Genomic DNA, 13,552 nt, shown 5'->3' on the forward strand with positions numbered 1-13,552 from the left:
TCTCCCTCCCTTCTTTCCTTTCATGGGTGTCAGATCTGTATCCTGGTCTGAAGACTTTTCCTGACCCACTCTGCTTTCTTCCTCTTTTGTCTTTCCCACACATTACCCCCCAATAAAATGATGCACTCCCAGCTCTGTCTAAACCTCTGTTTCCTGAAGGACTCAAATTACATACTGTCCATCATGGCATTTGTTCTTTATCACATACCCAGTCTCAAAACTCTTCCAATTTTAGAAAATCCCATATTGTGTGACTCTTCATCAGGGGAAAGTCTTTGTCTCCCACCACAGCAGCTGAAGGGGTACCATTAATTCTTCCTCACCACATTCTGACTGTGGCTTGGCTAACTGGATCATCCTGCTGGGAACTTTGACTCTTGCTGGAGGATGTGACACAAAACCACAGACACAATTAGGAGGTTGCCCACGGTGGCTTCAATGGGTCAAGAGTCCCAAAGCAGTAGTGTTCAGTGCCTGGGGATTGGGGTGGCAGCAGCAACCCCTAGCTGGATGGTTCTGGTCATTACCTTGGCTGATGTTCTCCTGGCACAGCTCTTTTTTTTTCCTACTCATATTCTTAGCCTGGCTTTCCAGAATTCCTATTGATTTTGTGAGCTAACCAATCACCTTCCAGTAGCTAGCAGGCTTTTCTACTTAAAGTAGCCAAAGACATTTTATGTTGATTAAAAATAGGAACCTTGACTGTTAGGGGACTTGGGAGTCTCTGGGAGGTGTCATGTTGAGAAAGAAGTTATAAAGGATGAACTGTTATCCCTAGAGTGATACCTGAACCCCCTCTTTCACTCACGCCCTGCGTTCAATACATTAGCAAACCCTGCAATCTCATGCATCATAATAAATCCCAAATCCATCATCTTCTCCCCACCTCCACTGGTTCTGCTGTGTCTGAGCCAACATCACTGCTTGTAGTAGCTTCCTAATTGGTCCTTGATTTTGTCCCCCCTCCCTCCCTCAGTTTATTCATTGTATAACAGCTAGAGCGAGCCATTTAGAACATGTCGATACATGTCACCTTATGTTCACCAACCTTCCCAAAGACCTCCATCTCGCTCAGGTCCTCACCAAAGGCCACGAGGCCCCACAAAATCCAGCCCTTTAACCCTCTGCCTCATCTCATTCACTCCTACTCTCTCATTTCCTCCTCTACTCCAGCCACGTGTCTCCTTGTGGATTCATGCACACACACATAGTCTTCTGCCTTATGACTCTTGATTGTTCTGCCAGGAACACTCCCTTCCCAGGTATCTGCACAGCTTGCTCCTCGCTGCCTTGTGAAACCACCCATGCCACCAATTTAAAATTCCAATTCTGGATATCTCTAGCCCATTTCCCTACTTTGCTTTTCCAATGCACTATACCATTTAAAAAATTTATTATGTTTATTCTTCATTGGCTGCCTTTGGTCTTTATCAGGGAAAAGTCAAAGGAACAACATAAAGGTATGGAGTCTACAACAAGAATTTGGTACAGTCAGAAACCTAGCTGGAGGTGAACAAATGAACTTAAAATCTGCAAGCCTTTGCCAAAGTCTTGGACAGGGCATTACTTTTCTGCTGGTTGTAGAAGATACACAGCTCCCTATTTCTGGGTGAACCTCGCTGACCTGTGTCCCTTGACAGTGTAATAGTGCCTTCTCTTAGGGCTGTTGTGAGAATTCAGGAAGATGAAGAGGTTGGGTGCGTGTGGACACGTGGGCAGGGCTCTGTTCTCCGACGGTTCCTGCCACATCCAACAGGGGGCGCTCAGCGGGCCGTGAGGCAGAGCTCATAGGTTGGAGGGATGTTGCCAAAGCCCGAGACCTTGGGCGTGACATCGATGTCAGCGGGTGGCACCAGCGAGCGTAGGGAGAAGTTCTGAAGGATGGAGGTGAAGTAGAGAAAGATTTCCATGCGGGCCATGGCCTCGCCCAGGCAGATGCGCTTTCCTGTGGGCATAGAGGAGGGCGGGAGGGAGGGTCAGAGCTGCACGGGATAATGGGAGCAGGGAGAGTGTTCCGGTCCCACCACCCCTCCGCCTCAGCTGCCTCCTCAGCATTTCTGGGGTCATGATAACACCCACTTTTTAGGGTTATTATAAAGATGCAGTGGGTTTCAATAGTTAGTGCTCTGCTAGGATCTTCCACTTATAGGGGCTCAACACGTGGAAGCTACTCCTTTGATGGCTCAAATTCGAACAGATTCTAGCATGGAATGAATGGTTCTAAAGGATCCACGAATTCGAAGATTCTTTTCATTTCCAGTTCTTAAAGGTTTATGAAGTGCCTACTAGGTGCCAGACACTGGTGAGGGAAGATAAAACGTCACACTTAAATAGTACTTGCTCTAAAAAAAAGGGTCGATATATGTATACATGTAACTGATTCACTTTGCTGTACAGCAGAAACTAACACAACGTTGCAAATCAACTATAGTCCAATAAAAATGGGGAAAAAAAATAGTGCTTGCTGTTTGTCAGTTACCCTTCCAATGGTTTGGAGAGATTACTCTCCATTTTACAGACAGGGAGCTGAAGTAACTCATTCATGGCCCCACTGATGGTGTTTGTAAGTGGTGAAGTGGGGTCCTGTTTCCTAACATTGCACTGACACCAGGTTCAGTGTGGCTTACACTTAAAATACAATTGTTCTAAGATATTATGAGTTACCAAGCTACTGTTCATTGGGCAGATCTTCCTTGCTGCCTGTTATGTACTGTCTGCAAACTAAGAATCTTTTAACATTTTTAAGTGGTTAAAAAAATCAGAGAAAAATAATATTTTGTGATGTGAAAATTAAACAAAATTCAAATTTTATTGTCTATATGTCTATAGTTCTCTTTGGCATCCATCACAGACATGCTCTTTTTTTTTTTTTTTGGCGGTGCTGTGTGGCTTGTGGAATCTTAGTTCCCCGAGAAGGGATTGAACCCAGGCCCCACGCAGTGGAAGCTTGGAGTCCTAACCACTGGACCACCAGGGAATTCCCCAGACATGCTCATTATTTATGAATGTCTATGGTTGCTTTTGTAGTACAATGGTGGAGCTGAGTAGTGCAGATTGCACAGTCCACACAGAGACCATATGGCCAGCAAAACCTAAAATATTTTCTATTTGGTCCTTCGAAAAAATATGCTGACCCCTGTTTAGTGCTATTACTTTTCTAATTATCAGAGTCAATGGTTCTAATATTCCATCATCCTGGAATTCTAGGATTCTAGGATTGTATGATTCTATGAAATAGCATTCAACTTCCCATTCAAACCTGAATGTCAAATACAGACCAATGGTTGCGGGATATATCTAGCATGTTTCTGCAGGGGTGGTGGTGGTAGGGACTCAGACCATAGACACCTACCAGAAGAAAAAGGCACAAAGGCTTCATTCTTCTTGAAGCGGCCCTGCTCATCCAGGAAGTGTTGGGGATAGAAGGCATCTGGGTAGCGGAAGTAACTGGGGTCTTTGAGGACTGAGCCAAGCAGAGGAAACACGTTGGTGCCCTGGGATGAATATGGGGGCAATTAGGAGAAATCAGTGTTGGAGTATGAAGTATGGAGTATGGTAGGGAATGCAGAGGAGACAAGGGCACAGTGGAGGGAGGAGTGACAATGAAGGTACAACTCCACCTTGGGCAGAAGGTAGCCTCGGAAATGAGTGTCCCGGATGACATTATGGGGGACACCCATGGGCACGATATCTGTCAGTCTCTGTATCTCATGGATCACGGCATCTGTGTAGGGCATCTTGGCCCGGTCATCGACACTTGGGATCCGGTGTGGTCCAATCACCTGGTCAATCTCTTCGTGGATCTTGGCTGGAAGAGACCAGAAAACATAACAGACAATGATGCAGGAGGTGTTTCTAGAGACCAGGGTTGGGTTGTGGGTTTGTATCTTCAGCACCTGTGGACCCTGAGGGAGCAGGCCATGTGTATTTGGACTGTCTCTTTATTCTTAACACCTGACAAGAATAAGAATTGGTGGGGCTGATAAACACTCATCAGACCAGGAGGCAAGAGTGGAGCCTTGCATGTCAGCTGGGACATTTGATCGTTATCTTGAAAACACTGAGGAACCATGGAAGGCTCATGCTCAGGGCAGTGTCCTGCTCCCAGCTGAGCTGCCATGCACAGATTTTTGACAGGCTGGGAAATAGGTAACGAGGACAGGATTGAAGCAAATGACAACAATGATGTGACAGTGATTAAGAACACTATTGGTGCAGTTACTCCTCTCTGCACTTCCTGGATAAGTGACCTTGGGGCGAATGACTTTACCTTCTGAGCCTCTGTTTCTTCATCTTCAAAATGGACGTGACGGTCTAACAAGCTCATAGAGTTGTAAATTTTACATAAAATCCAGTATGCAAGTAATTAGGGTAGTGCCTAGCACATAGACGATGTCCATTAAATATTTGATGATTTAGATTGTAAAAGACAACTTGGACAATGAAGGGGGGACTAGATGAGTTTGAGTGGAAACAAATTAGTCTCTCCCATTATCTGTAACAAGAGAAATTTGTTTGTTTTGAACTGCATTAGAAGGGAGAGGGGGGACTTCCCTGGTGGCACAGTGGTTAAGAATCCGTCTGCCAGTGCAGGGGACATGGGTTCGAGCCCTGGTCTGGGAAGATCCCACATGCTGTGTAGCAACTAAGCCCGTGCGCCACGACTACTGAGCCTGCACTCTAGAGTCTGAAAGCCACAACTACTGAGCCCACGTGCCACAACTACTGAAGCTCACGCACCTAGAGCCTGTGCTCTGCAACAAGAGAAGCCACCACAGTGAGAAGCCCGCGCACCACAACGAAGGGAAACCCCCGCTTGCCGCAGCTAGAGAAAGCCCATGTGCAGCACGGAATACCCAATACGACCAAAAATAAATAAATAAATAAATTTAAAAAACAAAAAAAAGAAGGGAAAGGGACCAAAACTGGGGATTTTCCTTGGTGAGTAATGAATTTCTCATTACTGGAGTTACCCAACCAGACTAGATTGCAATTTACTGGTGATGGATTCTATTTGATTCTGGCTCTATAGTTGGCTAAATAATGGCCATCAAAGTATTACCTCCAGGACTTCCCTGGTGGTCCAGTGGGTAAGACTCCGCACTCCCAATGCAGGGGGCACGGGTTCGAATCCTGGTTGGGGTAGATCCCGCATACCACGTGGTGTGGCCAAAAAAAAAAAAAAAAGGTATTACCTCTTAACCCCTGGAACCTGTGAATGTTACCTTACATGACCAAGGGCACTTTGCAGATATAATTAAGGATTTTGAGATGGGGAGATTATCCTGAGTAATCCAGGTTGGCCCTACACGTAATCACAAATGTCTATATAAGAAGGAGGCAGAAGGGTCAGAGTCAGAGAAGATGTGACATTGGAAGCAAAGAGAGATTTGAAGGCACTATGCTGCTGGCTTTGGAGTCGAGGGAAAAATCGTGAGCCCAGGAATGAAAGGAATACAGCTTTAGAAATTGGAAAAAGCAAGGAATCAGATCTACCTTGGTTCGATCCAGTGAAAGCCTATTTGAACTTCTGAACTCCAGAACTGTAAGATAATAGATTTTTGTTGTTTTAAGCTACTAAGTTTCTCATAATTTACTGCATAAACTATTACAAGCACCAAGCAGAAGATTAAATTAAACGGCCTTCCAAGCCAGAGATTCTGAGATTACACATCCTAAGTTTCTAAAGTGTGAAGAGTCTAAAGCTGTAGGGTTCTAAGGTTTCAAGATGATGTCTTCTTTCCTGTTGGAAATGAGAGTTACCAGGTAAGCAGCTCAGGTGGACGCTCACCTTCTACTTCAGGATGCTTCATCATTAACAGCAACCCATAGCGTAGGGTAGAGCTCACAGTCTCAGTGCCAGCAAAAAAGAGGTTGAGAGTGGTGAGGACCAAATTCTTTAGGTTGAATTCCGTGTGGGGATTGTTTTTATCCTGAAAATGACAGGGATAATAAATAGAATCACCCTTGTCTGCCTCTATCTTATTTTCTCCCTGTGTATAAGGTAGGGCTTTGTGAAAACACAAAAGATGGGTGAACCAGGTGAGTATCTGGGAGAGGAAACAGCCAGAGCAAAGGTCCTGAGGCAGAAGTGTGCCTGGCGTGGAACCACAAAGTGTGTCGGGTGAGAAAAAACAAAGAGAAGGCCAGCATAGTTGCCGGTATAGTTGAAGTGTAGTGAACAGTGGGGAGAATGAAGGAGAAAAAAGTAGAGATTGCTTTGTCAGAAAGTTGACAGGATATTGCCTTTGAAAGTTCTAGGACATTAGGGTAGCATAATTTAAAACTGCCTAGTACAGAGGTTCTACAATAAAAAAATATAAATTTCTAAAATTCTAAGTATCCGTGATGTAGAGGTATTAAGCTTCTAAATTGCTACATATCCAAGACTTTAAACTTTTAACTTTAAACTCAAAAGTTTAGACTTTAAATGTTTAAGCTCCGCCAATTCTAAGACTCTAAAGACTCATTCTACTTTTCTATATTTGTAAGTCTCTGGCATATAGGATTAGAAAGGCGTAAGATTTTAAGTTTCCATGTTCTTAGAATTTTTAGATTCAAAGTTTAAGAGTGTAAGAGTTTATGCCTTTACAGTTTCTATATCTCATCTATAAATAAAAGTAAACCATGTGAAACAATACTTGCTCTTTTGTCGTCAATATGTTTACAGATGAGTTTAAAGTTGTAGGCGGTAGGGATTGGGGAGATGAGAGGAAAGGATTGGGGGAAGAGGAAGAGGTACCTGGTGCATCTTGATGAGGAAGCAGTCAATGAAGTCTCGAGGGTTTTGGGGGTCAAGGGATGCTTCATTGATCTTGACCCTGGAGGCAATGAAGTCCTTGAGCTCCTCTATCAAGTAGTAGATGCGATTGTGTCTTCCTGGCAAATATTGCATGATTCCAGAATACATGTCATATAACTGTGGGGAATAAGCAAAGGGGATTTGTCAACAATGGGCACCAGAGGCCAGCATGGGCTGAGTCTGGAGTCAAATAGTTGGGCTCAACATCCAGCATTGGGTCTGAGAATTGCTTGCATGAGGCTCTTTGCTTCTTGGAGACCCAGGACATTTTGATACTTGCCTCCCAGGATTGTGGGGAGGATAAGTGAGGTAGAGGCAGGGGCTTAGGTAACTCAGGTTGCGGGGTGGACAGAGAGGTGGCTGGTGGGCACCTGGGCCCAGGGTGTGCTCATCTCGATGAAACTCTTGTTGATCATCTGCAGCAGCTTCAGGAACTGCTTGTCCTCATAGTCAAAGCGGCTTCCAAAGACGACGGAACTGATGACATTGGCGACAGTGCGGCTCAGGAAGAAAGTAGGTTCGATGGGGGCCCCTGGGTGTTGGAAGTTGGAGGCCATGAGTAGGAACATGGGATGTGAAATCATTCAGTTGCAGATATGAGTCCTGACTCAACTGCTTAACAGCATTTGTTAGTTACTTCATTTTTGTGTTTTGAGTCTAGATTTCCCAATCTGCAAGTTTCTTTAGTAGCCACTTCATTGGTTCATGAGTATTCAATATAATTATTCATGTGAAATACTTAGCACAGTGCCTGACATGTCGTAAACACAAGAAATGCTGGTGGAGGGACTTCCCTGGTGGCACAGTGGTTAAGAATCCGTCTGCCAATACAGGGGGCACGGGTTCGAGCCCTGGTCTAGGAAGATCCCACATGCTGTGGAGCAACTAAGCCTGTGAGCCACAACTACTGAAGCCCGTGTGCCTAAGAGCCCGTGCTCCGCAGCAAGAGAAGCCACTGCAGTGAGAAGCCTCAGCTCGCCGCAACTTAGAGGAAGCCCACGCGCAGCAACGAAGACCCAATGCAGCCAAAAAGAAATAAAATAAATAAATAAATTTATTTTAAAAAACTTGAAAAAAAATGCTGGTGCAGTTTAATCATTATTTTTTGTTATTAGTATTTAATTGTTCGTGCTGGAGAGTCACACATTTGGGAAAGAAGTGGTGGTACAGGACACATTAAAAAAAAAAAAAAAGAATGGCTTGATCTCTCTATCTCTACCAATGATTCCATCTGAGCTATTAGGAAAATCCTTCCCTTGGTCTCAGCTGCACCATCTATAAAATAGAATGCCGGTCAGGTCAGTGGATTTGGGGACAATTTCTCTAAAACAAGGCATATATTCACAAAAATGCAGTTTTGCAAATAATTTCTAGGGGTATGTGAACTTTCAAAGTCTTTATGCAGACCATTTAGCATCCATGGAGTTCTAAAAATCTGTCTCACGACAATGTGAATATATGTAACACTACTGAACTGTACACTTAGAAATAGTTAGGCTGGCAAAATTTTACATTACATGGTTTTTACCAAAATTATGTATTTTTGTATGTATATGTGTGAATATATACCTAGATAGATAGATAGACAGATAGATGTAATAAAATTTAATCCTGTCACTAGGAAAAGGCACAAACTCACATATCGCCAAAGTCTGCATTTGATACCAGGAGCTCAAAAACTCCTGGAGATCCACTGATTCAAGTCTCTGGACAAGTGATTCCCTAAGGGTCTTTCATGTGAACTTTTTTTTTTTTTTTTAAAGGAATTCCTTTATTTTTGTTTATTTATTTATTTATTTTTGGCTGTGTTGGGTCTTCGTTTCTGTGCAAGGGCTTTCTCTAGTTGCGGCAAGCGGGGGCCACTCCTCATCGCGGTGCGCGGGCCTCTCACTATCGCGGCCTCTCTTGTTGCGGAGCACAGGCTCCAGACGCGCAGGCTCAGTAGTTGTGGCTCACGGGCCTAGTTGCTCCGCGGCATGTGGGATCTTCCCAGACCAGGGCTCGAACCCGTGTCCCCTGCATTGGCAGGCAGATTCTCAACCACTGCGCCATCAGGGAAGCCCCATGTGAACTTTTAACATGGACTCTGGCTGGAAATCTCAGTAAATCCTCCATCTTTTTCATCCTCTCTCATTCCAAAGCTTTCTCCCACCAAGGCCCGTCTTGTAATGACTGAGCTCTCTACAACCACCCAGCCCCCTTGTAGCCCTCCCCCTTGTGGCCCCCATACCCTTGGTCTTGCGTAATTCCTCCAGTAGGAAGCCAGCCTCCTCCTGGATCCGCTCCTCAATACTCCTCTTCCCCATCCCGAAGTCCCGGAGGATGGTCAGGGAGAAGCGTCGGAGAATCCTCCATCGTTCTCCGTTAGCTAGAGCTACACCTGCCAGAATCTAAGTGTCAGGCTCCTGCTTCCACTCCTTTTTGTGCCCAACTCTGTGCTGGACTGGGAGGGTGCCAGAATATGACAGCTGTAAACTCTGCTCTTGGGGATGCCTCTTCCAACCTCCCAGGCTTAATGGGGAGACTAAAGTTCCCTCCCTACTGGACCTCAAAAACAGTCCAGGACTGAGGTGAAGGAAATCAGGCTAGTAGTGATTGGGGGAGATCAAGGAGAGTTTCTTACAAGATAGAGACCTGGAACTGGATAGATGCATAGGATGGATGGATGCATAGGAATATGGAGGGAGATATAGATAGAATGCCATATAGAGCACACCAGAATGGGGAGACCACTTCTATTTTCTATGTTCTACTTGGATTCTCTAGACATAAACACATAAGTGTACACAGAAGATCACACCTGTACATCAATATACCTACACAAAAGGAGTTACCACGCAGTAAGCAGTATTTAGAAGTTTCCAGACGTGCATGGATTGGTGAATTAGTATTTGGAAATTTAATGAAATGATTTTGATAGATTAATGAATGGGAGGAAGAGTTTATGACTGCAGTGACTGATGAATGGATGGATGAAAGACTTAGTGGATGGGTGAAGGGTTAATGGATGGGTGGTTTCAAATGTATGGATAAATGGCTGGAAGGATGATTGAAAGATTAATAGGTGGATGAATGATGGAAGGATAAATGAACGGATGGATGGAATGATGGATAGATAGGTAAATGGAAAGTTGATTGATAAATGTATAGATCAATTGGATGGAAAGATATTTGTATAGAAAGTCTAATGGATGGATGGATTGTTTTGGTGGATGTATGGATCAATGGAAAAATGGAAGGGTGGAAGGAAAAGTATAAGGACAGATGGATGGATGGAAGTATCAAAAGAATGTTGTGAGGCTGCTTGGAACTGAAGGATGTGGGCAATTAGAGATGGATGTATAGGTAACATTAGAAAGGTATCTATCTAAAGGGAGGATGCAGAGACTTATGGGTTGGGTGTGTATGTACGTATAGGAAAATAAGTACGGTTGGCTATGAGGGCTTGAGTGAGTACACAAAGAGTGTCACTAATCCATTAAAAATAAGAACACAAGTAACACAGAAGATATCCTAGAGTCAGATGGTTTGGGTTCAAAATAAAATGGTTCTACCACTGACTGTTATTATCTAACCTCTCTCACCCTCGACTTCCTCATTTGCAAAATTAGTAAGACATTAATAACTCCCTCAGAGGAGTCACTGCAATAATTCATTTAGAGTACTTATCAAAGAACCTGGGACATAGAAGTACATTACACTTTGTGATTACATTTTGTTTTTATTTTTGTTGTTGTTGTTGTTACCTACCATGACCTTGGAAGTTTCGCTCTATTGAAGCCAATTCTCCACGGCCGCTGAACTCATCTGCTCGGTCTACCAGGGCTTCCTTCACTGCTTCATGTCCACATAAAACAACTACCGGCCGGGGACCCATGTACACAGTGAAGACTGGGCCATATTTCTCCCTGAGCTGAGAGTGAAGGAAGACATAAGAGGAGGGGGCTGATTGGAGTACCAAGTAACAACCAACAAGAATTTTAGGAGATGGAGATTTCAAGGAGATAGAAATGTGGGACTAACAGATAAAGGTGAGCTCTGGGCTTGGAAAGACTACTGAGGAAAAGGCTCAGAAGCCTTGGCTTCTATCATCCTGGGAAAGATCCTCCAACACTGCCACAAGGCTTGGTTTCTGCATCTATAAAATGATGGACCTGGATGAGATGGAACTCCAAGATCCATGCTTCTGCCTCTGAAGTGCTAAATTTCTAGAATCCTAAGATTTCGTGACACTGAGTCTCAAAGTTCAAAGACCAACAGAGTGCAAGAGTTCTTGTGTTTAAGGATAGAAGGTAAGGTTATTCCAAAGTCCTGAGGCTGTGAGAAGCTTAAGGTTTAACATGCTAGGAGTCTGTGTTTCCAAGAGTTTCAGATTCTGAAATTCCAGACATTTAAGGTTGTGTTTCCAAGAGCCTGTGTTTTAGAAGTCAGAAATTTCTTTTTTTTTTTTTTTACCCTTCCCCCTCCCTGTGTCCTCAAGTCCATTCTCTACGTCTGCGTCTTTATTCCTGTCCTGCCCCTAGGTTCATCAGAACCTTTTTTTTTTTATGGATTCCATATATATGTGTTAGCACATGGAATTTGTTTTTCTCTTTCTTTTTTTTTTTTTTTTTTAGTATTAGTTGTTCTGTTTGTTTGTTTTTTTATACTGCAGGTTCTTATTAGTCATCAATTTTATACACATCAGTGTATACATGTCAATCCCAATCTCCCAATTCAGCACACCACCATCTCCACCCCACCGCAGTTTTCCCCCCTTGGTGTCCATATGTCTGTTCTCTACATCTGTGTCTCAACTTCTGCCCTGCAGACCGGCTCATCTGTACCCTTTTTCTAGGTTCCACATACATGCGTTAATATACGATATTTGTTTTTCTCTTTCGAAGTCAGAAATTTCTACATTATCTGTCTATAGAATTAATTGCTTCCAGCTCTATGAGAGGAGTAGACAGACTCACCTTCATGAAAGACTGAAAAGTGGCATCAGTACGAACTTGCAACAGGTTCCCCAGGAAAGGTATCGGTGTGGGACCAGGCGGCAGCTTCCCCCCTTTGCTGGTCCGTTTCCAGGCGATGAGGATGAGCAGACAAGACAAGCAGAGTGCCAGAAAGATGGTGAAGGCCCCTCTCAGCTCCATGGTGCCAGGTCGAGCGGTTGTGTCCAGGGTACCAGATCCTGCCTAAATACATTCTGGGAAATCAGCTGTGCAGAAATCTGAACACCCTGGGATTCAAGTTTTCCGGGTATGGATGCCATCAAGGAAGAGATTGCTTTATCTGGGGGGGTGGGGGTGGGGCGGCGGTGATTATATAACCTATAATCTCCCTACTGAATAAAGATAGATTGAATTCATCTGGGGAAATCCACTGGGGCCATTCCCCTTTCTTCATATTTCCAGTTCCTCAGTTCTCCATCAGCTCAGTTTCCAGTTCAACTTGTCTTGGTAGGACGTGGGAAACAGTTGAACATCATTTTTAGGCTATTTCATTAAGGGTTGTACAATCTGAGTTCAAATTTAAGTTCCATCTTTTCTTCATTGGGTGAGTCACCTAACCCTCTTGGACTCAGTTTCCCTGTCTGTCAAATAAGGTAACCATACTGTTTTAGAAAGTCTTTCTTTTTTTTTTTTTAAACACAGGAGGGATGTTTCTTATTTATTTATTTATTTATTTTTATTTTTGGCTGTGTTGGGTCTTCGTTTCTGTGCGAGGGCTTTCTCTAGTTGCGGCGAGCGGGGGCCACTCTTCATCGTGGTGCACGGGCCTCTCACTGGCGCGGCCTCTCTTGTTGCGGAGCACAAGCTCCAGATGCGCAGGTTCAGTAGTTGTGGCTCATGGGCCTAGTTGCTCTGCGGCACGTGGGATCTTCCCAGACCAGGGCTCGAGCCCGTGTCCCCTGCATAGGCAGGCGGATTCTCAACCACTGTGCCACCAGGGAAGCCCTAGAAAGTCTTGACAGAGAACAGAGATGGCTCCTCTCTCCTTGCTAGACCCTAGTTAACCAGTTAAAAAAAAAAAGAGAGAGAGAGAGTAAGATGAAGATTTAGAATAGCAAAAGAAATAACTTTACTGAAAGGGTTTAATTCAACAAGTTCTACTGTTTTTACTAAAGATATATTAAATAGTAACAATCAAAGGTTACCTGTGTTGGTTTATCAGAACTTTGCTGGTGTGTGTGTGCGCATATTCATTTTCAAAGTCTAAGATGTAGGGACCACTTCTGAGTCCCAATCTCTAGAGGGGAAGATCACCTCTAGAGACATGACCTAGTGATTGCTCTCTGTAATAATCTAAATAATGGTTTTCAATTCTTTTTGTACCAAATATTTGTAAATCTTCTTTACTGACCTGAAACAAAATTCCTGGGTATTATATTCTACCTATACATATTATTAAACACAATCCAAAAGCCCTTCTCATGTGTCTTGATTCTCTGGCATGGAAATTGAATCTGTTACGAAGCCTGCAGGTTTGGAATAAGGCTTGGCTGTTTATGCTGAGGTGTCCTGTGTCCAGAAGTGGTAGGAATTCTGGGAAAACTGAGCGACTCACAAAGCACCACCTTCTCGATCTTGGATATGCTACTAGAATGTCTTTTGTGGGGTAAGAGTCAGCTCTAGCCTGCCTCCTTAGACTCTCCCATTTTCTGCTCTCCCTTCCATTCTGACCCCCTCCCAACACACACACTTACACTCCTTCAGGATTAGACTCTTAATTATTTGTGATGGTGGTGGTTGTGAGTCTTGTCCT

At 43.9% G+C, this 13,552-nt stretch overlaps 1 protein-coding gene across 1 annotated transcript; it reads right to left on the minus strand.

The window, feature by feature from the left end:
• Positions 1-1,763: 1,763 nt before the first annotated feature.
• Positions 1,764-11,940, minus strand: LOC137752778 (cytochrome P450 2G1). The gene is made up of 9 exons (XM_068527589.1): positions 11,761-11,940; positions 10,553-10,715; positions 9,033-9,182; positions 7,174-7,334; positions 6,743-6,919; positions 5,792-5,933; positions 3,621-3,808; positions 3,353-3,494; positions 1,764-1,945 (listed from the first exon to the last, which is right to left on the minus strand). The coding sequence occupies exons 1-9, from the start codon at positions 11,938-11,940 to the stop codon at positions 1,764-1,766; spliced, it is 1,485 nt and encodes a 494-aa protein (XP_068383690.1).
• Between the last annotated feature and the right edge of the window lie 1,612 nt (positions 11,941-13,552).

This window comes from Eschrichtius robustus, chromosome 19 (assembly GCF_028021215.1).
Source record: "Eschrichtius robustus isolate mEscRob2 chromosome 19, mEscRob2.pri, whole genome shotgun sequence".
NCBI lineage: Eukaryota > Metazoa > Chordata > Mammalia > Artiodactyla > Eschrichtiidae > Eschrichtius > Eschrichtius robustus.

Bases quoted from the DNA above. Each gene is read 5' to 3' on its own strand.
- LOC137752778 (XM_068527589.1), bottom strand. From the start codon at position 11,940: ATGGAGCTGAGAGGGGCCTTCACCATCTTTCTGGCACTCTGCTTGTCT. The intron at 5,934-6,742 runs GTACCTCTTCCT...TGTCATTTTCAG, and splicing joins TCCTCATCAAGATGCACCAG to GATAAAAACAATCCCCACAC. The intron at 1,946-3,352 runs GTAGGTGTCTAT...CTATGCCCACAG, and splicing joins CTTTGTGCCTTTTTCTTCTG to GAAAGCGCATCTGCCTGGGC.